General features: G+C 33.7%; 2 protein-coding genes across 7 annotated transcripts in view; both read right to left on the bottom strand.

Annotated features, from left to right (window-relative positions):
• Positions 1-1,714: 1,714 nt before the first annotated feature.
• LOC120347298 (uncharacterized) lies at positions 1,715-12,410 on the bottom strand. 2 transcript variants are annotated; one of them, XM_078114374.1, is made up of 21 exons: positions 12,249-12,410; positions 11,478-11,606; positions 11,341-11,408; positions 10,724-10,822; positions 10,262-10,320; positions 9,849-9,987; positions 8,781-8,884; positions 8,344-8,492; positions 8,059-8,214; positions 7,791-7,954; positions 7,123-7,237; positions 6,788-7,035; positions 6,452-6,542; positions 6,257-6,368; positions 6,012-6,188; positions 5,612-5,766; positions 4,416-4,531; positions 3,877-3,980; positions 3,418-3,803; positions 2,137-2,275; positions 1,715-1,931 (listed from the first exon to the last, which is right to left on the bottom strand). In XM_078114374.1, the coding sequence occupies exons 1-21, from the start codon at positions 12,390-12,392 to the stop codon at positions 1,771-1,773; spliced, it is 3,015 nt and encodes a 1,004-aa protein (XP_077970500.1). In that variant the 5' UTR covers positions 12,393-12,410; the 3' UTR covers positions 1,715-1,770. The 2 variants fall into 2 exon arrangements, with proteins under 2 accessions (XP_077970500.1, XP_077970505.1); XM_078114379.1 differs by lacking the exon at positions 11,478-11,606.
• Positions 12,411-14,483: 2,073 nt separating this feature from the next.
• Positions 14,484-24,129, bottom strand: part of LOC120342170 (leucine-rich repeat serine/threonine-protein kinase 2-like) — a 30,800-nt gene continuing 21,154 nt past the window's right edge. For all 5 annotated transcript variants that reach the window (XM_039410887.2, XM_039410903.2, XM_039410927.2 and 2 more), the window contains 14 exons: positions 23,474-23,637; positions 22,880-22,945; positions 21,014-21,180; positions 20,265-20,422; positions 19,655-19,719; positions 19,404-19,441; positions 19,255-19,316; positions 18,794-18,971; positions 18,421-18,576; positions 17,682-17,835; positions 17,124-17,320; positions 16,654-16,849; positions 16,043-16,107; positions 14,484-15,881 (listed from right to left, as the gene is read on the bottom strand). In XM_039410887.2, the coding sequence (XP_039266821.2) occupies positions 15,738-15,881; positions 16,043-16,107; positions 16,654-16,849; positions 17,124-17,320; positions 17,682-17,835; positions 18,421-18,576; positions 18,794-18,971; positions 19,255-19,316; positions 19,404-19,441; positions 19,655-19,719; positions 20,265-20,422; positions 21,014-21,180; positions 22,880-22,945; positions 23,474-23,637 (1,810 nt within the window). In that variant the 3' untranslated portion in view covers positions 14,484-15,737. The remainder of the gene's footprint in view (positions 15,882-16,042; positions 16,108-16,653; positions 16,850-17,123; positions 17,321-17,681; positions 17,836-18,420; positions 18,577-18,793; positions 18,972-19,254; positions 19,317-19,403; positions 19,442-19,654; positions 19,720-20,264; positions 20,423-21,013; positions 21,181-22,879; positions 22,946-23,473; positions 23,638-24,129) is intronic.

The raw sequence follows: 24,129 nt of genomic DNA, 5'->3' as shown, positions 1-24,129 counted from the left end.
TTCTGATAGTCTCCCACTTATAATGCAAGTCTAAAACTTTCCCGCGTGTCCTACACTTTGACTGATTTTCTTACACTTGCCAGGCTTGCCTCACGGACATCATGATTAAATCAAACTTGCCTAACAGTTTCCTTGCTTGTCTGCAATATTGTTTTTGAAATCCAACTAAAATTTCGCAAAAGTGGTTTACTTTCCTATTATTTCCACTTAAATATTTATTTTTAGAATTTTATCTGAATGAACTTTGTTTACAAAGTTACGGATTGTCGAATTCTACTTTCGAAATCTGCTCCTTGAATATCACAGCTTATTAGAAAACGCATTTAATTAACGTCTTAGACAACAGCACGTTGATGACACACGTCCCTGACCAATCTTAGAAGTTAAGCAATGTCGAGCTTGATTAGTACTTGTTTGAGTGAACGGCTCACAATACAGGGTGTCGTTGGCTTTTCTCAATCGCATACTATAATGTTAAATTGTGCCATTTAAATATATCAATTCATCAAGTATTTTTGGTCAGCCATTACTCGAATTTTCAAAAAAAAGCCTGAATTAAGTTAACGTAATGTGCCTTCTTGATTAAATTTTGAATAAATACTTGATCCCATATTTGTTCTATTTATCTAATATTTATCAAGCGTAGATCACAATTGTTCTGATTGCCTCACAATGTCCTTCTGACATAATACTGGTCCTGTTCATCCCATTCTTGTCCTGCTTTTTCCACACATCTCATGAGCTTCTAGGGACAACAACAATCTTTAACCACTGAAAATTTTAAATCAATTAGTCCAGTAGTTAAACTTGAAGAAAAAGACAATTTTCTACAACAACATAATAACAAAACGATCCATACGTCCATTTCATGTCCGATTCGCAGTCAGCTTGGCTTCTCTACGGCAGTTCAGGGCCGATAAATTCTTGAAATTGGCCCAGTATTGTGATATGAACTAGAGCTACTAGACATTACAGCGTAATAATGCCCAAAAATACTATAATGGCTTTATTTTTCAGAACGCCGAGATTTGATGCCCTTAAGGAATCAAAATAACAAAAAAATTCCTGTAAAATCATAGATCTTCAAATGCGAGTTTTTAAAAAAAAACGACTCTGCCTCCACTCTGAGTTGGCAAAGCGTTCGGTTACGGTGCATCACAATTCGATTCCAATTTCTTTTGAAGTACACATTTGTTGAAAAGTTCAGATACATATGGCCAGTTTGAAATAACACATTTTCAATGCGGAGACAAGAAAATTATCTGGTCCACATGCCTAGCCGTTATTGAGCCAAGCTGTACATTCGCAGATGGGATAACCCGCTAATCTCAATGATAAATTTGGACAGATTTCAAGCAACTCAGTCACGTGAAAAACAACAAATTTACTCTATTTAAAGTATTTTGCATTGAAGCCTTTAATTGTCATAATATAGCACTGGCACTGGCAACTCTGGCATATTTATTAATTCAAGAATATAATTATATAACATTTTCATTCCATCGCCACTTGGTCAACAGCCCATGTATTGTTCAATCAATTAATCGGCTGGCCATATTTTGTACCTATTGCTTCTAATTTTAACGAACAATGTTTCAAATTATTTGAAACGTCAATTTCTTCAACCATTTTTATCAGTGAACAGAGTACATATTTCGCCTAAGACGACCTTTATCACAATGGAAGAACGTGTGAATAAAACAAAAACGCGGAGTTGTAGCCATTTTAAGTTTTACTGTAGGAGACATTCAAATATATTAATACATAAACTTAAGATTTTGGAAGTTCTACGGGTACTATAAAATCATTTAACGGATTCGTATCATCTTCTCTATCATCGGTTTTCTTTGGCACAAAGAAACTAGAAGTGACCATCGTCATCGGTATCAGATCCTGAAGATCACATGCTGTGCAGGTTGATACATTATTACCTGAATGCAGTACAAAAATGATGTATCTCTGTTAACTAGTTTAAATGAGTATTGTGCCAGATATTCTTGAACTATGAAGTCATACTAGATATATGGGGCTTTGTTTATTTATTATTTTGGCAAACCTGTGAAACTGAATTTTACATAATAACGTGGTTGTTTGTATTAAATCATCAGAAAAAATGAACTCAAAAGGAAACAATACCGAGGGGAACATCGCCGAGTTGTCTTGGACTTGAAGTTTTTCCACTTTTATAATACGCGGACTTAGTATTCCGCCTCTTTTCGGTTTCCGATGATCTTTTGATGTCAGAGGTTGATTTATATCGCTTCGTGCCTCTTGGCTTTGAATAATACAAAAATCACGGTAAAAATAGTGAACCTACCCGAATAAGGTATACCGTGTTTTCCCGAAAACAAGACCTACCCTGAAAATAAGACCTAGCCTGAATTTTAGAAATGATTTTAATATAAGCCCTCCCCTTAAAATAAGACTTAGACAATAACGCGAAACATTTTTTTAACCTAGTCGATAGCAAGAAATCTCTCCTACACGTTTTGGATAATTGCTAATCTATGTTTTGCAGTTATTTTGAATAAAAACGTCTTATTTATAAGTAAATGGATATCGGTTTTCATATTTGAAAATCCCGTAATTCTCTTCTTTGTAATTTTGTTTTTGATAAATGAAAATAAGCCCTAGTGTTATTTTTCGGAAAAAAATTGAGATAAAACCCAGTCTTATTTTCGTGGAAACACGGTATATATTGAGTGTTATAGCGGCTATAGTATGGCTGTGGCTTAGCTATAACTTCTGTAGCATGACATAATCTTAGATATAGTGACTATCCCCCTTCGGGACACCCGATTATCAACCTTAAATGATCAAATACCGACGTGTATTTCGTGTTACTATACACTCTTATTTTCACCGCGTATAATAGATTCCAATTCCATGGACATTCCAATTCCAATCTGCAGAGTGAAACAAATATTTCTTCATGAAATTACTCTGAATGACTTTTTAATAATAAATTATGCAGAGAGTGAACTTCTAATAATATTTTTCATATGTTTTGGTAGACGTTTGATTTCCCACCACAAACCTATTTTAAATTTTGTCTACAGAAGAATAGGCAGGCAGAGTATATTATGCTTTTTAATTTTAAGTTGTGGAAATTGATAGAAATATTTGAATTTGGATAAATAATCGATTGGACTCTGGAATTATAAGATAGTCTAAATCTAAGGAAATTGAAAACAATTTATTTTCGCTCTTTCTCTAATTTAATGAATTTATTTTAAAAATTGTCGATACACTAAACAGAAATCTTACATTTGACTTTTTTGAAATATCAATGAGGCAATTCGATATTGATTCAATATTATGTGATTCTTAGTTGTTCATCTATTTTCTATTTGGCCCCATTCGAACCCACTGCTTCTCGATTCCACTTTCCGGGGATATACAAATAAATATATTCACCTTACTCTCAGAGCTTCTGAAAGTCTGTGATGAATATGACGATTCATATCTACTTGCTGAATCTTGTAAAGTATATTGCGACAGTCGGGTTTTAACACAAGGTGAGGAATATTTTCGAATCGATTTCCAATTATCTCCGACCCGATTGTTAGTATCTGATGGGCGTTGTGGTTTTGATATTGATCTCGTTTGTGGAGGCGTTCTTCCCAAGTACTCCGCCACAGCCGCATTGGATGAAGTTAAAAATAATGATGACGATTTTGGAAGAACTTTGCGGCTCAAATAAATGTCAAGATCTTGTGATAACATCTGATAAAGATCATTTATCTTGATAGAACTTTCTTCCGTAGTTTTATTGAAGATTTTTTTCACAGATGGCGAAGAAACTGTATTTAAAAATTATTTATTGTCTTAGAAATAAGAGGGTAAAAAAAAGAGATCTTCATTGCAATGTCATACCTTGTGGAGATTTAGAAAGTATTTCGATACATTTTCTTTTCATACGTTCAGTTGCCTTTTGTTCGTCTAATTCAGAACTACCCATCAATCCTTCACCACCAGCACTGAAAGCATATACATGTATAAACGTAATCGGTTGCAGTAATATATCAAAAATGGTACTCCCGTAGCTTATGTACCAGGTTAGGGTTAAGTCATAATTTTATTCCGATTTTCCTTATTTTAGTTCTATTACGAGTTCGGGGACTGTTTGTGTTAACCAAGTGAATATAACTCCTGCCCATAGGTTTCCGTCCCTGTAAAGTAGGCGAACAAAATTTGTTACCTCCATATTGGTACACATACTTCTGGAGCGCCACAAAAATTCAAACATTTTTCACAATTCCGACTAATAAGCTATAATAAACATTCTTTATTAATTTCCTTCTGTGAAGCGTTTTAGTTGGTTTACCGAAGTGACATGTAATATATATAAAGTATATATATATCGTGGAGAAAAAAGAAGTTATATCAACAGATTATCTCAATGAAAATTTAACCTTTTGGTCACTTCTAGCCTTTCAATATAGTCTCCAATATGATTGTCTTGATCACCCTTTGTATTCCTGGGTGTTTTTTTGCCTTTTGAAGAATTCGCATTAATTTGTAAATCACCCTATAAACAAATGACAAATGCATCTATGTGTGCTTAGTCTGAGTAACTGATGGAAAGACCTCAGGCTTTAAATTTTGCATGTAATTCATCCAGGGCCGGATTTAGGCAAGACGACGCTCAATCGAAGGGTCTAGGTTAGGCCATTTTAAAGCCCATTAATGTCGTCGAAATTTTCGGAGAAACTATTTGGACGACATATGGGCGTTTGACGGTAATATGAACATGTATTATGGCGTCCTAAATAATTCGACAATAGACGTAACAAAACGTCATTCCCCCAGTAAACCCGAAGTCATAATTCTCGTTTCTACTCGCGAGAGGCATGGGAAAGTAGACAATAGCCGAATAGCTAATAATTAAAACATTGATGATATTTTCAAATAAACGGGTCTAAGATGAAAGAATATTCGAAAATAGTAAAAAATATAATAATTCTTTGATTCGTTGTCGCTTAGATGAAATAGTATATCTATATACATGTATATATATATCGATACTTTTTATCATGTTTAAAAAATAAAGGCATTATTGAAACTGTTTAATTAAACTAAATTCGTATATTTATTTTGTTTTTGAAGTTTAAATGAATTTGTCTAAATTCGAAAAACTGGGGTACAGTTTTTCAAATTTAGACAAATTCATTTATTCAACCATATTTAATTTGTTAACCTTTTTAACGAAAAATGTTTGCGACGAGAAACCTGAAGTTTAACCTGAGTAAAACTAAATAAACAGATATTAGATTTAAAACCGGTTTAATCCTGGAAAAACCTTTAAATCTAAAAAAAAAGACTCAAAAGGAAATGATAAATAGTGATAGTAGAATGATAAGTACTTAACGATTGAGGCTCTTGAGAAATTTTAACCTTTCTGGCCTAATGGTATACCCGGCCCAGATTACATCGAAAAGTCAAGGGGACATAGCTCTTTCGATGGGGCAGTTACTGAGTGAATACAAAAAAAAACTATATTGAAAAATAACTACTATACAACTGATGTAATACTAAATTAGAGCTTGTATCGAAACCTTTATAAATTTGGCTAAATAGGCAAAAAAGCATAAATAAAAAAGACACATACAGTCGCTGTTGATTTCTTCGAGTGTTGATTTTCTCTTGCGCTGATTAATCTGGGCTTGCACGCTTTGCGTTTGCAAGCATTGGACGGCAAAGGCTTTTTCGTTGTTCGTATTAACTTTTTTATTGGTGCAGTAGAGCCGGAACACATTTTCCAGTCTAAAAACACAAAACTATATTATAAAGTAAATTAAACACTCATCGTTAACTGATGGCTCATATATCCACGCAACGTGAGTTGAATAACAATAGAACAAGAGCCATTTTGCCAGTTGTCAAGTTTGGGTATTTCATTTACCCCAATCGTGTGTTTATATCACCATGTCGAGATTTAATGTAAACACGTTTTTGCGCATGTGTACGTGTGTTTATTTACCGTCACTAACATCATAAAAATCTCATACTTTCTGCAATTCCTTTTGCATTTAACGTTATCACGGATGGTGAAAGACTAACAATTGAGTTTGCTGACTTGGTTGATTTAATTGGAACGTGAGACGAACTAAACTCTGTGGGGGTATGCGATTTTGTCATCTTCGGTTGATCGTCTATCCAGGTGTTGTGTTTGATGCTTGTGGGATCTAAAAAAGCATTTCAGCATAAATTAACTTGTAGAACTAAAGAACGGTTGGCATATTTATGTACGCACCTGCAAATCTTTCTCTAATATTTACAACGGGAGTATCACCACAAACTGATATCATAGAATTGTTATTATTTATAATTAAATCGGTGATTTCCTTTTTATGAAGAGTTGACTCCTGCAATAATATAAAATATTTCTGTTATTACATATCAACAGTTTACGACGCTGTTAAATAAGAAATAATATCGGATTGCTCACATTGTTTTCAGGTTTTTCAACATTGGTAAAATTTTGTATTTTGACTTTTATCGAGCGTGAGCAAGATTTTGGGCGATTTTCGGCTGCTGATCTAAAAGCAAGTTTGTTTGTAAACTTTCCACGCGTATAACAATACTTTCTCGAAGAGAAAGAATAACGGAAACCGATCAATTTTAAATACATGTTTTATATTTTTTTCCTCATAAAATAAATTACTTTATTCGGTATGAAATTTTAAAAATTATATATATTAGCAATGCATACTGCACCAGCCGCACATACTCAATAGCATAGAACACTTTCATCTCTCTATCCTCATTAGTAAGAAATAGTAACCTTTTCCCTTTACCCCCTCTTGGGATGAAAGCACTGGAACATCTACGACCGATTGGAATCTTTTGTGTTCTCACTGAAATCTTCTCAACCGGTTTCATTTTTTGTATTTTTACGGTATCTTCTACTGTCCTAGCAGAGAACGAACGATGTGATCTTGGCGAAATATTTGAAGAGCATTTGTTTTTTGACTGATACAAATTGCGCGCCACTGCCATGTTGTACGATGTAGCGTTGCCAAGTGGTCGCATCTAATTATTAGAAATAAAATGACAATATCCATTTAAAATGATATGACTGATCGTGAGATATTTGTATTGAAATTTAGTTAAACTTACAGTATTATTGGTGAACGTTCTTGGTGAAATTTCACTTCTCACAACCGGAATTGCATTAGTGTTGTCGCGGTAGTCAACACTCGGTTGAAGTTTGTAAGTTTGTTCATGAAGTGCGCTGTGATAACAACATATAGTACCAAGTCAATTTATCATGAAGAAATAAATACCGTTGGAAACAGGATTGCTCCACATCGCAAGAACACCATCAAATTTAACTGTATATTTTAAATAAAATGCAAATCTGTTTGAAATTTTTTTAATATCATTTCAGCATCATAGAATCATTAGAAGATGAGAAAAAAACTACAACTACTGTGAATATCCGCATATCCAAGAAATAAAATCAAAATAGATACTTTATATAATACATGATACAAAACGAATTTCATTCTTAAAATGCGTCATTGATCAAAGACTAGGTTGGATCGCTCTGTCGTGTCGAGATAACTGTACTTGTTCCATTTTAGGAATGGCAAGTGTACGTGATTAGATGTGAAACATGTCACCATCCTCTTCTTTCGTTCAATAAAAATATGGCGATACATTCAATGATTCATAGCTCTTAGCACCTCATTGGATAATCCAAACCAGATTTTAAGTGAGTTTACAGCTTTCCAATTTCAATCATGCATGTCACATGCCAATCCCGTATGAAAATGTTTGCAAACCTCTGACAGCGCCTATGCTTGGTTGTCTTTCTAAAATCTACACGCTTTCCTTCAATATATGAGTGAAGGCTAAACTTGACGTCACCACAACCATCCAAGCCATTCAGAGCATGATTATTTGGGCACGAAGAACGAGTCGTTTTCATCGCGGGTATTGGCGTCTTCTGAATATTAGAGAAAGTTGACGAGATTAGACACGTAATTGTATATGGATAGGATGACTAAGTCAAATACTAAAACTTAAATCCAATATAGAATATATTCTTACTGTTTTGTGTCTGCTGTCACATTCATCTTTCATTGCAAGATAATCATCCATCATCAAATTAGCCATTGCTGAAAACTCATCTACTCTGTATTCATGGACTCGAGCCTGCAACTGGCTGAGCTCAACTTTAAATATACGAGACAGCTTTTGAAGAACCTAGTTTGTAAAATGTTATATTATATTACGTGGAAATAGCAACAAAATATCTTGGTGATGAACATAACATATTTCTACTAGTTAATTTGTTAATAACCCCCAGCACCAAGCAAACATTCGCACACTCACAACATTTCGAAGAATATTGTTACGCGGCGGTGGATTATGGTAAGTATGATCTGGTTCCTTCGCCATCCATTCATGAGTCTCAATCTCCAAAAGACTTGCTCGTCTATCCCAGCGATATTCCAGCATTCTACAGATCAAATCCTGGCATTCTTAAGAGTAGATAATGTATAAAAAGTAGTTTGCAAAAGGTAGGTGAAAAAATGTAGTTTATATATATGGTATACTCGGCCGTGACGACAGATTCACGGAATCGTTATTATTTCTTGTTAATTATTCATTATATATATATATATATATATAATCCAGTTTAGATTTAGCTTTTATTTATACAAAAAAATATTGAATGAAGTGAGACAGATAAAGATTCCAGATACTACGTATTCAATTGTAATATAAATCATCTTTAGGTTATTCTTGAAATAATTTGAAACTCGTACCTGGAGATATTGTCTTCCAGTCACGCGGAGGCTGGAAGTTATTGGGAGTTTCTTTTCCCGGGAAAGGATGAGCTCCGTTCAACATGAAGAATGTTAGGACGCCCCTAAAGCGACAAAGATTTTAGGGGCGACAAATAGTTTATTTAATATATACATTTACCTTCCATTTCCAGTTTTTTCAACATATTTGTAGACTATTTTTAGGGTTTTAGACATATAACAACAGGTGAACATAAATGTTTAGTTTTGACAAGCCAGACTGCATGGACAATAATTTAAAAGCTTCTGCGCATTCAAATTTGTCGGTGACCGTACATTTGAACCCTTGTGTATATCCGCGGGTTCAATCTATATGCGGGCGATAAAACCCATGGGTTAGTATGCTTCAAATATCCGTGAAACAAAAATAATTTCCATTGGTGCAATTGTCGTGGGTTCAAATTTACGTGGGTTCAAATGTAATGAAACCGAATTTGCCTACTTATAGGAATCGCTTAGAGTTATTTTAGACTCAGAATAGAGTTGTCAAAGTCCATATATTGTAAAGTTTAGAATCGTTTGCAGAATCAAGTCACACAAGCAAATTTAGTTAACAATCTGTCTTTTTGAGAGATCACACTGCCTGGGAATATGAAATTATATGGATAGCCTACCTTATTCTGCGCAGTGCGTTTAGTGAATACAATTCGCATTCATCAAAAGATATTGTAATTCATCTGCGGACAATACTTTGCTACAACTTAGCACGATATTTGTGCCAAAATTAAAACTTAAAAGTTTTGTTCAGATCAGAAATTTATATATAAATTGTGCGCAGCCAATGTGCATAATCATCAATTTCGTAGTCTTATTGTTTCCGTGGAGAGTAATTTGAAATACCGTAGGTATAATAACTGATATCGATAATTTTTTAAATCCATCTCAATGTTTAAAACTCACAGATTCAAAATCATTCTATGGATTACATTTTTTCTTATATAAAAATATTATTATTTTCTTATTTTATGGCATTCATCAATTAGATGAACTTGCAAGATATAATCTCATTGACTGAGATTTTTTACTTACAAAGACCATATATCAATAGCCATCGGATTAAAACAGTCATCTTCGGAAGACAACTCCGGTGCATTGTTAAACGAGTGAATTTTCATAGGACGACTATGTTTTGCTGATTCATGGCGGCAATTGTAAGCATATGAGAATTCTGTAAAAATATGAAATTGAGGAATTGCATCAAACAAGACTTTGAACATGCAACATTTCAAATTAATCAAACGCCCAAATCGTCCTCGCCAATTATACAGCTGAGACGGTGTATTTGGGTTTATGTTCATGAAAACCAATAAAATTTAATTCATAATATAAGAATTATGGATAGTCTAACTATTCGCTATTTAGACTCGTGTCTTATTCTAATTGAATTACGGAAATACGGTCAAAATATGGATCAAGAAATAAAACAAACTACACAACAATACCAGAAATCTTGAGATATTTTCTTTTATCGTCTAATAATATGGCAGAAGGGTGAAGATTTCTGAAATTGCAACATTAGGTAAAAGTTATATCTATCCATATATATATTTATAAATAAAGAAGCAAAGTCATACACACGTACTCAGGAGCAAAAATGGTGATCTCTAGGCGAAGTTACATGAAACCACTGGAGTGGCAAGAGCTATACCGATAACTTAAAGATTTTATCGGTCAGTTACGCTGTAAAATACTTAACAAACACTAATAGCAAGATTTCTATAAATCGTTAATAAAATGAGATAAAAATTAGTAGTAAATAATTAGGAAGAAATGCCATACAGTGAAGATATAATCTATCTTGCAAAAACATCGTTTGCGTGTTATTACAAAAAAACTTATTTCCTCCATTACTTTTTTGCTAATGTGCTAGGAGTTGCTAATACGAGCTATGAATCTGAAGCTACCTATGTACAACTCCTCTGTCGTGAAGATGACAGAGCGCAGATACCAGTTGGCGAAGCCAATATTTTGTCATTTCCTCTGATAAATATCCTGGATCCAACCTGAAATGTACATAGGGAAGCATAATGACCGTTTACTGTGAACTATGACTTTGAATTACACTATTTAATTGTTTGTATATAGAACTTGCTATCTTTTAATGTCAGTATTTTTACAACAGTGTTGATAATGTACCTTATATAGGTTTTAGCTGCCATTACCTTCTTTTCCTTTTGTTAATGTCATGCGGAATTTTAGTCCTATGATTCCTCTCTAAAATATTCGGAAATGCCCATCGATTCTCCTAAGAATGTACTGAATCGGGCAGCACGTCAGAGTTCGGCGCTCCAGAAGTATGTGTAACAATATTGGGGTAACTAATTTTTCTCGCCTATCTTACATTAAGTTGTGTAAAGAGACTGAAACCTATGGGCAGGGGTTATATTCACTTGGCTAACACAGACAGTCCCCAAACTCGTAATAGAACTAAAATGAGAAAAATTATGACCTAACCCTAACCTGGTACGCACACTACGGGAATACCCAAAGTTCAATAAAATAGACGTGCTAGTTAAATTACTTCACATATTGCTCCAGGGTCCCTCCTGCAGCCAATTCCAACACGATTGCATATAATCTTCTTTCTATCTGTTACAAAAAGAAATAAGATATTATTTCAAAGTACGGTTCAAAAGAAAAACAAATCGTGTTATTCACCTGCAGTATTTCGTATAGTCGTATTACATGAGGATGTCGAACTTGCGATAGTATTCGTGCAACATGATGTAATTTTTCAATTCCTTCATTATTACATTTATCTTTCAGTGCCGCTATTTTGACAACCACCTTCGCATTATTACAGGTTTCGTGTCAAATGAAAATAAATGAATAAATGCAAAAGTAAACACAAAAAACTGTGTTGAGATTATCGCTTTGACCAAGAAATTATGATTTGATGTTAGTTGGTTCGGGGACGTTTGGGAATAACGCATACGGGAAATGTATATTATCAATATTGCGTCAAGTCTACAATACATTAGTTTAAGTTTCATTGACTGCTGTCAGAGTATTCACAATATTACTTTTCGAATGCTCGTGGTTAGCTACAAGAAGAATGAATTTCTATGATTCAGATAATTGCATCCATTAGAGTCCGGAAAAAATACAAATATGCAAGGAGTTTTACAACAATAAAAAAATACTTGAGCAATATATACACTGATGAATGTTTCCAAGTAAATGCGAAGTCACCTATAGTGCAGTATCACAGCGGTTCAAAATTATCAAATTAAATGAAAATTTGATTAACTTATCGCCTTTTTCATTTTATTTGCAAATTTAGACCCTGATTCATTACTTTTAAAAGTTCGAAACAGGGTTAAAAAAATTGACTTCGCACAGTTCGAATATATGACTCCATCGACTTCACAGCCGTGGTCTTCATCTCTATCTATCAAAACAATGGTCACACACAAACTAAATTCCAACCTTCGATCTCGTAATTTGATGCAGGGCCAGAAACGTTTTAGTGTCTTCACCGTATCCAATGTTGACATTGTCCAAACAATACCTCCCAATATAATTTACATTTGTTTTTTTCTCCTTATCCCGTTTGCTCCGTTTTGGACCCATCTTGGTACATCACTTCCTAATAACAAATACATTTCATTTGTGAAATTCAATTTGGCGTGTTCTATTGTGACGTCATACTAACGCACGTTCATTCTGAAATAGGGTACTGCTACTCACTCAATCATTGATATCGCAGCCGCAGCGGCCATGACTTCGATTCTGACAGTTTCCGAACTATCAAAAACATTTTTCTTACGCTCATCATTCGTCACAAATCTGTGTTTTTTTGTGTCCATGCAGATTCCGGAATCACAGAGTTGAATATGTATCATCTGAAATCTTTATCTGTCTCACTTCATTGAACATTTTTTTTTGTATAAACAAAAGCATCTGAACTGGATTATATATATATATATATATAATGAACAAGAGAGCTACGCCCAAATATATGGACACGTCTGTTCGCAGTACAGTACGGTTTACCGTACGTACCGTCAGATCACAGTCTACAAATATATTCACACCAAGCGAAGAAGTACAGTAGGACACAAAATCGAGTCCATGGTCGCAGAACGTTTAATGACGTAATAGCAAACAAAAACAAATCTCACAGAGCTAACAGAAATATTTAAAATGAATAAAAGTAATAGCCTTCTGGGGAAAATTTTTATCTTCAACCACTGAAAATTTCAAAGCAATTGGTTCAGTATTCGAAGAGAAAAGCGGTTTTTTATTATTTCCACTAGGTGTGTTATTCTGTGTCAAACAACAAGAACAAGAACAACATAATATTGAAACGATCGTTATTTCCACTACGTGTCCAATAATTAACAAGAAATAATCACTTATGATGGAAATAAAACTCTCTCCCAATAAAACTCCCTACAAATCAACAAACTCCAAAATTTTGGTTTTAGCAGGTCATTTCTTCATGTGAATGATTGGTATACTATAATGCAGGGGTGCACAACTCAAATGAGGATACGTGCCAAATTTTTCAAAATAATCTTTTCGCGTGCCAGGCACAATTGTGGTATTGTAAATAAACTCCAGTAAAACAAACAAATTGCAATAACAATACATAATAACGAATATCTATTTATTGATACAATTTAATTGTCCTGAAAAAAAACTGCTGATTTTGATATAAACGTGATATTTTAATGTATATCATAAATATTTTTTTTTTTACAAAACCGTTCGCGTGCCACGTTTGAGCGTATGGCGTGCCAAATTTGACACGCGTGCCTCGTGTTGTGCACCTCTGCTATAATGTATAATCTATGATCATGTGATCCATACTTGGTTGAGTAATCGAAATTACATCTTCCGAATTTTCACATGATCGTTAGAGATGTGCATATATTCGACTTTTGCTTAACTGTTTGTTACTAGCTGTTGATTTCAATTTCAACTGTTCCTTTTAACTGTTACTTTTTATTCGTTTACAGCCAGGACTGTAGAGATTGAAATAATATTTTCATAATAATATTAAAACACTTTTGTTCTAAAATATTAACTAGTCCGCCCTTGTGGGGCGGTACTAATCCAGCAAGTTTTAATTCACCAATAAATTGGCTCGATATATATACTACTTGATAACTTGTCAAGTAAGAAGAAAGGTTTTAGGATTAAGAGTTGATTGTATTCTATTTTGTTCGAAAACTACTTTAATTAAGGTGTTGCAACGCTAATTCATTTACAGTGAAGATGATCGCAACCTCAAGAGTGTGTGATATTGTTATACTGTCGTTTATTAAATCAGAGGATCTAAGATTGTAGATTACGGTACTTATTTACTGAAATCGGCAACTCGACAGACGATAAACAGCAAAAGGCACAATTAAAAAGCAGCAAATGACGCGTAATCGGAGTCCCATAATGCAAATTAGAACTCGGATGCCCCCTAATAATAACAACATAAACCAAGGGTCTGTGACACATCCGGAGTTTGACGTCGTGAGACTGGTTGTTGCGTCAACCTCTGTTCACGGGCACAACCATCTACAGTTTGTAAAAATACCGTGGTCTCTTGACGCCTGCCTATCACCACCCCATTTAACTATAGAAAAAGCGGAGTCTAACTCTTGTCCTCCGTACCCTTTAAACGTACTTTATCTCCCCTTGATTCCCAGATGTCACAATAATATATGCGTTGTTGATTGTCCATATATTTCAAAGTTCCAAAATGAAAGTATTCCAAGAAACAAATATTGAAATACACTTAAACCATGATGCAGTATCAGATTGATGACCAAATTAAGGAGCCGAAAAAGTAATATCACAAGCACACAACTTCAGAGTATATAAATGTCATCAAATTTTTCATATAAAACATCGCATGAAAACATCATATAGGGAATGAATCAAACCACGATCTAATATCAGGCAAATAACATGCAGTGCGATATTAGCTATAAATAGTTGAAAGTGTTGAAATCCACAGTAACCATCATCATGAAGTCGCTAAATTCTGTACAATAACATACAGTAACTCACAAACAAGAATATCGGTCAGAGACCGAAGACTTATCGATCGAAAGTTAGGGGATCCCCCAAAACAGCGCTCTTACTCCATAGTGACACCTTGTGTCCCATCACTAATTAATTAATAACTCGCTAATTATACAGCATAATCCGCCCAAAATCAATAGGCTTCTGGTCCGAGATAAGATGAATGCACATGCAAAATCTGGAGCAGATTCAATCTTGCTTTCGTGATATATCGCGTGCATCTAACAGACAAACACCTATCAACATACTTACCGATTAAAATCGATAAGTAATAATATGCTTACTGTATATAAACTGGACTGGAGAGATAGGGATATTCAGAGAAAAATTTATAAAATCAAAAAAAAACTTTTGATTCTTAAAATGCATACACTGCATAGAAGCTAATTGAAAATCAAATAATATATAAACTATGTACAAAGTCAAAATTAATAACCTGAGCCCAATGGTGCATAATTAAATTATCAAGTTTTGCATAACAAATAATAATTGGACGATATGAGAAAAGTCACATTTAAAAAAAATCTATAAAATAATTCTAGTAAAGTACAAATAACATGAAGGCAGCAGTCAGTCTATCTTACCCAGGAGATGGAATAAAAGTCCTATTTTGTGTTTCAAATTTGATTGATGACAAACAAACCTATTCAAAATCAAGTCTCTGAACATCTACATGAAAAAAACATAGAAATTCATTGATCAGAATGGGTTAATAATAGCATGAACATCATTTAAACACAAAGTGAAAGCTTAATGTAATAAAGATGTAGAGAGGTATAAAAGTATCAATACAAAGGAAATCGAAGAAACTGACTACCAGTAGTTCATAAATTTCATTAAACATAAATTACAGCCCAACAATTCGAGCTCTGTGTTATGAAGAAACTAATCTCAATCTTCCATGTCATTCAGCATAATCCTTCTTTTCTCTTTAACTTTTTTCATATCTTCCGCTATGATTGGTATATTGGCATCACAAAATGTTACAAATGAACTATTGGAACCAGCGTCGAATGTCGTTTCGAATGGATGACTCTATAGACATAATGGATATCAAAACTTACTGATTCGTAATAATACCTGGTAAAACTTTTGCAAAAATTCAAAGATCTCCATCCTGTTTAGTTTTTAAACCTACGGTAATTAAATAAAAGGTATTTAACTTGCTGTATCACTATTCGACAATTGCAGTATACCTTTTGTGAAGACCACTGAAATCCATGTCCAAATGAAAGAATGAGATTTTTTTCTTTCTGTGGACCTAAAAACAAATGAAGCAGATTTCACTTTAAAGGCTCAATGTATATTATATTAAGATAAGCAAAGGTATTTAAGATCATTAGACTGTTTACAAGTTCGAAGTACTATATCTGACTCAATCAAAATTAGTCACATCTGATATTTATACCTTCGCAGAGTTTTGCAGGTGAATACAAACCTATAGTAAAACTTAATTATTTTGAAAGTCTGTGTTTGGCCTTAGGCCACAATAATCTGAATGTATATGTACGTGTCTACCAGTACCAGTGCTGCCAAATCGTGTTTCACAACACCATGATATTTGTATTTCACTCAAATCTGGATAAGCATACGCATCTGGAAGTATGCAAATACTAAGAAGGCTTTTAAGAAAATTCTTAAGCCTCACGAATGCCACTATTAAGCATCACCTACAAATACACATGACTTTCCACTGAGCTATTATATAAGATAATCCAATTCAATACATTAATGCAGAATTTCTCATACAGTTTTTCATACATAAGATACTAACAGCTCCAACTATCTTACATATTCCAAACCTGACCTGGCAAATAAGACAGTTTCCACACTGGTCCTGTGTGTTGATGAATCACAGAGATCAAATACAGAGAATTTGGCAAGTTATGACCCAGAGATACACAATCAAATAGCAAAATATGCCCTGTTGTCAGGCCAACATACAAAACAGCTCTGCCCTTGTCTGCGAGAATTGAAGTGATTGCAAAAGATCTCCCGAAGAACTTGAAAAATAGGTAATAATGCATTACTGGTTGTATTCATTGCCAAGATATTTGGAATTGGAGAGAGAAGCGTGTGGATCCCGATAGTATGATTCTTGATGATTTCCATTGAAAATTTCTTTATTAATCTATTCTGCAGAAAGTATTTGCATAAAAAAACTCAAATCTTTAAGACATTATTGAATGATGCACACCCAAACTCGGGAGTTAGAATGTCAGATTAGTTCATGCTCGTTGAATCAATCTATTTAGAAAATATCACACACACACTCACATCATTATTATTTTGCAGTATATTTTTCAAGTCCATATTGCACACAGGAAACACAGAATCTTCGTTCCAAATCAAAATATGAGATACATTTGAACTTGATGCATAAAGAATTCCATTGCATATAGAAATATGCTTTATGCCAGATTTTCCAGAGTGTGATTTTGGAATTAATTTCATTTTCTTAATAACGAGAGAACCTGAAAAAAGGCAATTGAACATTTGAAAAAACCATTTAGGAGAGAAGATTATTTTGTTAATCTGAGTTCTGTAATCTCAAGGTCCACCTAAAACCACCAAGTTATTTCCAAAATTAAAAAAATCATCTCCGATTACTTAGCAGTAAATACATGTAAGTATTCACTCTTTGAGAAAAATGTAAAAAGAGAATTCATATAATGCAAAATATAGGGTTTGGTAACTACGAAACAGCTTGCATCAAGATGGGGCCCGGAAGGAATTTCCAGAACTACTGACCCATCCACCTTCTCCCAATAACCCAAAAACACTACATAAATGATTCTATGATTCTTCTCAACATAAAATAGTAAAACAACCAACCTTTTTTCTTTATCTTTATACATACAATATGGCGTACGCAACATGCATATAGCAACCCATCATCACCAGATGTTAAGCACTGTACAATTCTTGAATTGCAATATAAAGATAAATCCAATATGGAGTGTGGCCTTCTGCATTGTTGGTTGATTATCTGTTATAAGATGTAAATCACAGATGCTTGTTTAAATGAAATGCAATTTGAGAAAAAATTTCTTACTACAATCTGTATGTATAATGTTTATTTTCAGTATGATAAAAAAATAAACCATCCTTTACTTGTTGGCATAACTGTCACCCAACTTGGTGAGCCTTACCCAATCAGAAATATTTGCATTTTCCAACTCCATAACACAGCGAAGCGAAGGAATATGATATTTTCAGTGATGTACTTTTTCAAATAATACATACCAATAACAAATTAACAAAATTTCTTAAAAAGACTATTTTATATCTGAGAGTATAGTAAAATGTTCAACTTTATCTTCAATTTTGAGTACTAGAGGTGAGACACTGAGATTCATCCTAGAAAAGAATTCAGTAAAGAATTCAAAGTATTCAGCCATCATACTCGTTGGCTGTAAGCTCTCATCAGTCACTGTTCACTGCCTCCTCATAGCTGTTTTTGGTGAACCGCCCTGAAGTCTTGCAGCAACCGTGATGCATGTTTCACAACAATAATTCTTTATCTGGTACTTTCGAATAAGTGCGGTACTGGAAAAAATAGGAATTACTGTACCTGCTCTAGAGTGAACAAATTGATGCAGCCATTACTGAGGCCAAGAGCAACAAAAGAATCATCAGCATAATTAAGTAAATGAAGGCATTCAATTCTGTTCCAAAGATTTGACAAAACAAAAATGGAATTTTGCTCTGTAATAAGCATCAATTTTCCCTGAAAAACAAAACATATTCTTGTCAGGGAATGAGTCGAAGAAGTAGGTTGATTTTCTTAGCATCTTGTTTAATTCATACCAAAAATAGGTTGTTTTATGTCCTGCAAAGTAGTTCTAAATATTAGAATATAACTTTTAGCATATAACTATTTCAGCTTATTCTAACCATTCTTTGAAATTTTTAGAAACCAGACGACGAATAATAGAAATGCTCACATCTGCTGTTCCGGCTAAAAACTTCAGTGTTCGAGTATCTCCCGAATTGGGATTCTTGTTAATCATGCCTTGTCCATCAGGAATTAGTAGAAGAGATGTTATGTTTCTTCCATCAATTTGATGTGTAGTTTGCTCCATTAAATTCACAGAACCTGCCACAACTGATGTCACTTTCACACTGCCAATGAAAAATTCAACTTGGATAAAATTTATACATGAGGCATCGCAGTTTTTTGCTTTACTACAATCTAAGTACCACAGTGCCATCAATATTACGAATAATACAATATATTTGTTACATGCAAAGATAAATAAAATAAAACAGAATCACATCATTCACATGTCATAAAACCAAATTACATTTTTACAAATTGTTGACAATGGATATCAGACTCATTTAATCTATTGGATAACAAAATTTTGAAAGCCTATAATTCCTTCAACAATAATCTTTTAACAACCTGTTCTTTGATCTATCATCTTCAAGATGCACCGAATTTCCAGAAGATTGTGAAGACAAAATCTAGAATGAAAGAAAATTGTTTTTAGAGGTTTTCACAACCTGGATTCAGGTCAAAATCTCATAATTAGCTTTGATGCTACATCTCACCTTGATATGACACACTGCTTCATCTATTGACTGTTGATCTAAAAATAGATAGCACATACATGATAATTACTGTTTAATGAGGATTTTAGTAAATTGAATCTGAAGATACTGAGGGATTCCAGCAATTTAAAACCGCTAACACAATAATGAAAAATGCAAAGCAAAGTATATTCTCTTGCAAGTTGCAAGGCATCGGTTTAACCATATATGCGCCATGAGATATTTGTTGCAATTATTATTCAAATTATTACCTGATGATGTGACTTGATATTGAGATACAGCTGCAACATTTGCATTTCCGATGTTGATGCGATTTCTAAATGTAACAAGTTGAGATTATCTACAATTCAGGTTATTTTATGCCTGCAAAGCTTAAATATGCCTACTTGTTGCTGCAAGGGTAAAATTTTAACCAATTTTCAAAAAATGTGATAAGCAAAATGCAATAAGATAAATGCAATGTGTAATAATTGAATAATTTGAGACAATTTGTTGTTATATGCTATATCAAAACATGAAGTCCTAGAGTTTGATCTGTACATTAAACAAGGCTGTGAACTCAGGAAAAATTTATTCCAACTCCAAAGTCATTTAAAAACAACCTAGGGTACGGCTATCAACTGACGATTTTGAATCAGACTTCCGGTTGTAGTACATTTTGAGCTCTGACCACCCAAAATAAATATTTTTGATGAAGAGAACATGCCTTCTTCAATTGGCTGAATGCTTTTCAACCTCATGCTATTTGAGTTTTAACTTTGATTGATACCATTATAAAAAAATTCTGCAATATCTGCATGATATTTGGATCTGACATTTAAACTCAAAACACAATTCTCTTAATCCCACATGAAGCAACACCTGTAACAACAAATCTCCGGATGCCGTATAGAATCAAGCAATTGTTGAGCTGTTGGTCGATCTTCTGGATTTCTTTTTAAACATCTCGATATTATTGACTGCATGTGAGGCCACCGAAGATTTACATCGAATGTTGTCAATGAGGAAGGAATAACACCCTAAGACATTAGAATGAATCCATATTGAACAGTTCTACATGAACAAATGTGGATCAGATATCAAAAAAAGGACAAGGTTCAAGGTGAACATAAAAATTTTTTTTGAAAATGTGTTTTCAGGTTTCGAACTGGGACCACGTCCCCCCTAGAAGGCCACAGAATATTTCTCTGGGGTCCATGCGCAGGTATCATTTGCAATCGACAACATTAATTTTAGGTGAATTTCTTCAATTTGGTAATTCTTTATCTGTAACACATTTATTCTTTTAATTTCATCTGTTGGGTTTTTATTAACAAGGGCACAAAAGAAGAGACAACTTATGGCTTAAATTCGAAATAATCTATTTTCATACAATGAAACAAAGAAATTGTTTGCATATTTATTATCGCATTGATAATAAATATAATAACAGGTAAAGTAAAATTTTACCTGATAATAAATATATCTATGAATATATACCGTAAGCATGATTCTAAAAACGTTTCAGGTAAAACCATCAATAAGAGCAATGATGTTTTACAAGATATAACCACCAATATCCGTGTGGTAGAAGGAAAAAATTTTCTGCCTACTGATTCGAGACTACTTGCCTTTAAAATTGCTTCATCTGGTACATTCGAAGGCAAAGACATCCCTTGTATTGTACATGCTTGAAGAAACCAGGGTGTTCTACATACACATACTTCATATGCAACTAATCCAAATGAGAAGATATCACATTTATTAGTATAAGGAATTATTCTCCAAATACCATTTCCTGCAAAACGAAAAAATGAATGTAAACAAAGAATAATTGAGTGCTGATATACTCATATTGCATTGTTATTGTTCAGTTCAGGCCACATTAAAGCTTCAGGGCTACTTATTCGTGACCCGCAAAGGCACGAATAAAATTTAAAAAAAAAAATGGTAAAATATCAGTGATAAAAATTTATAAAGCCAGCCTTAAATTAATCTAACAATAACTAAACTATTATAATGTACCGTTGGGCAGTCAGGGCTTCAATCGCTCATATTCAAACTGATAATTACCGGACCGATATGGTAATTTTCCAAACCCCTAATCTTGGACGCATGTCTGTTTTTGGGCGTTTTTAAACTGTCACGGGATTCAATAAAACTTTAAATAAAATAATAATAAAATAACAAATAAAACTTTTTGTTTACGGTTTCATTTTCAGTATTTTAAATTGCCGCTTTTCAATCAAAAAATTTGCGTTTTCTTTAGAATCTCGCCGCCGATGAACGTATTCACCGGATTCACAATTCCGTGCGAGTACAAAAATAAAATAATTGTCATCCTTATCGTGAAACAAATTTGTGGAAAATTTTCGTTTTAGAGAAAATAACACAAACGTTAAGGCGTACACGACCTAAATAATACGTCCGCTGATGAAGCAATCGCGCGCAAGTTTCTATCGAGAATGTTTTCATTCAACGAGAGCGGCGTCGAAAATGTGTGACGTCACACGAATATCCGATATTCTTATAAACGCTAATTCCGATATTCGAATGACGAGATATTCGAATACATTCGAATACTTTATTCGAATTGGCCATCCCTGTGTGCCATATTAAGTTCCTGATATAAGTAAAGCCCAAAACTACACCAGCACCAACAGAAGCTAATAAAATTTGTTTCAGAAGTTTCTTATAGATAAAATATTGAATAAATATATGTGGCCCACTCTCTTCTGTTCCGGGATAAAAATAAAATTTTTGGCCCACTCACTGAAAAAGGTTCGCCATCCCTGTTCTAGAGTATCAATGTACTTGTTTACGTACATAACATCCTCAAGATGGTTGAGGGCGTTTTCTCATTTATTTTCATTTTTTTGAATTTTCTGCAGGAGGCTCTTTGGAGCAGAATATTTTACCCAGAATTTTGCTGTTTTCTTTTAATTCATGAAACAATTTTAAAATATGCGTACACTTTATTTTGGTGGTAAACTTGGTGCTCAGCTAAACAGTTAGCGCTTTGCTATACTGGTACCGATGTGCAACGTTCATGTCCAAATATTTGAGCCATTCATTGTTCTTGTATTTAGTTTAATAATGCAATTGAAGTTTTGTGCATATAGTTTAAAAAAAGTTCTGAAATGCCCTAACACATCTTGTCATCTACTTACACACAATATACTACCAAGAACCAACCAATTTATCATATCTTCACTCAAACTATTGCAACAGGAGTTAGCTCAAATAATTCACACAAAACAACACCTCCATAAAACAACTCCTGCCTCAGTTTATGTATGATGCCACAGCGAAAATTAGGCTTATTATGCTACGAAATGCTAGAATTATTGCAGATTAAACAGAATGCGAACTTGTAGAATAACACTGTTCAAATTACTGTTATGCAATGAATTATGAGCATGCTAATGAATAGAATCTGCAAGAAATTTCAAAATTACACTCCAGGATTAGGAATAATCAAACAACAAAAAACATACTTGTCATCTTCAATGCAACTACTTCTGGAGCTGAATATCCAGGACTACCACATCCACCTATCGTACCTATATATGAAAAAAAATTCAGAATTAGAAAATATCAAAAATGCAATTGAATGGTGAATGCAATCTTGCGTTCAGCTGATAATCATGAATTACTGATTGCATCAAAATTAATCAGTATTTCACAACTATCATAAATATATCAAAGGGATGGGATCGAAACTACACATAGTCCTATTTTACGAGTTGTCTAAACCGGAAAGTTTGGATATCTGTAATGAACTAACTGTATTAACTCTTTCATAACTATTAAGCCAGGTAATAGGAAGACTTCATGATATATATAACTGTTCCAACAAGGGACGTCGTTGAACCCACGGAACAGCCTCACCAAACCCCTAGGGTTCGACCAAACCCATGAAAAAAAAATGCTATTAAGCAATGTGCAAGTACGGGTCATTGTGGAACAATGGCAGCAAAATTTCAAATCACAAAAAGCTTCTACGCTTCTATCCATCATGGCAAAACGCTGACATACTTAACATGAAGGAGGGAATGTCTACTCTACACCAACAACAAATCAGCTCAAACCTGCTGGAGTAATAGAGAGTGCAATTCCAAAATCAACTAATTTCACATTCATTGGATTATTTTCATCCATCGTCATAATAAGTACATTGTCAGGTTTCAAATCTCTATACACAATGTTGTGTCGATGCATGTATTCAATTCCTTCGAGAATTTGCAACAAGACCCTGAAAATTTTTAGAGTTTATAGATCATAAATACTCAAAAAACTAAATCAACTATCTCATAAATACTGCAAATAATCTTTCAACTGAATTCTTAGAATGAAGTCATATTTTGCCTTTGAGTCAACTCCCATTCCAGTTAACATAGATGTTCTAAAATAGCTATATTTGACCACTCTTATAAAAATGCAACTTATGAGTCCCATAGTAACTTTTAGAGTCCACTTTAATCCTGTGCCGAATGATTTAGATTCTGTTCAAGCAAATTATTCAACAATTAATTTTTTTTTTACTAATGCACTTCAGAATGAAAGTAGTTGGCATTTGACCGAAATACAGGAGCTTCAATTGGTACTTATTAATGATTGAGAATCTGAAGTTGCCAAAGATACACCCTGGGTAACATAATTGACTGGTTGCAAGAATCATGTAATTTCACATGAAAAAAGACCAAATATCATAAACCAAGTGTAATCAGTAAATTATTTTTCCACC

Source organism: Styela clava, chromosome 1 (assembly GCF_964204865.1).
Source record: "Styela clava chromosome 1, kaStyClav1.hap1.2, whole genome shotgun sequence".
NCBI lineage: Eukaryota > Metazoa > Chordata > Ascidiacea > Stolidobranchia > Styelidae > Styela > Styela clava.
This window is presented reverse-complemented; position numbering and strand designations above follow the sequence as displayed.

Bases quoted from the DNA above. Each gene is read 5' to 3' on its own strand.
- LOC120347298 (XM_078114374.1), bottom strand. From the start codon at position 12,392: ATGGGTCCAAAACGGAGCAAACGGGATAAGGAGAAAAAAACAAATGTA. The intron at 10,823-11,340 runs GTAATTTAACTA...TGTACATTTCAG, and splicing joins ACCCTGGAGCAATATGTGAA to GTTGGATCCAGGATATTTAT. The intron at 9,988-10,261 runs GTATTGTTGTGT...ATATTTTTACAG, and splicing joins AAAATATCTCAAGATTTCTG to AATTCTCATATGCTTACAAT.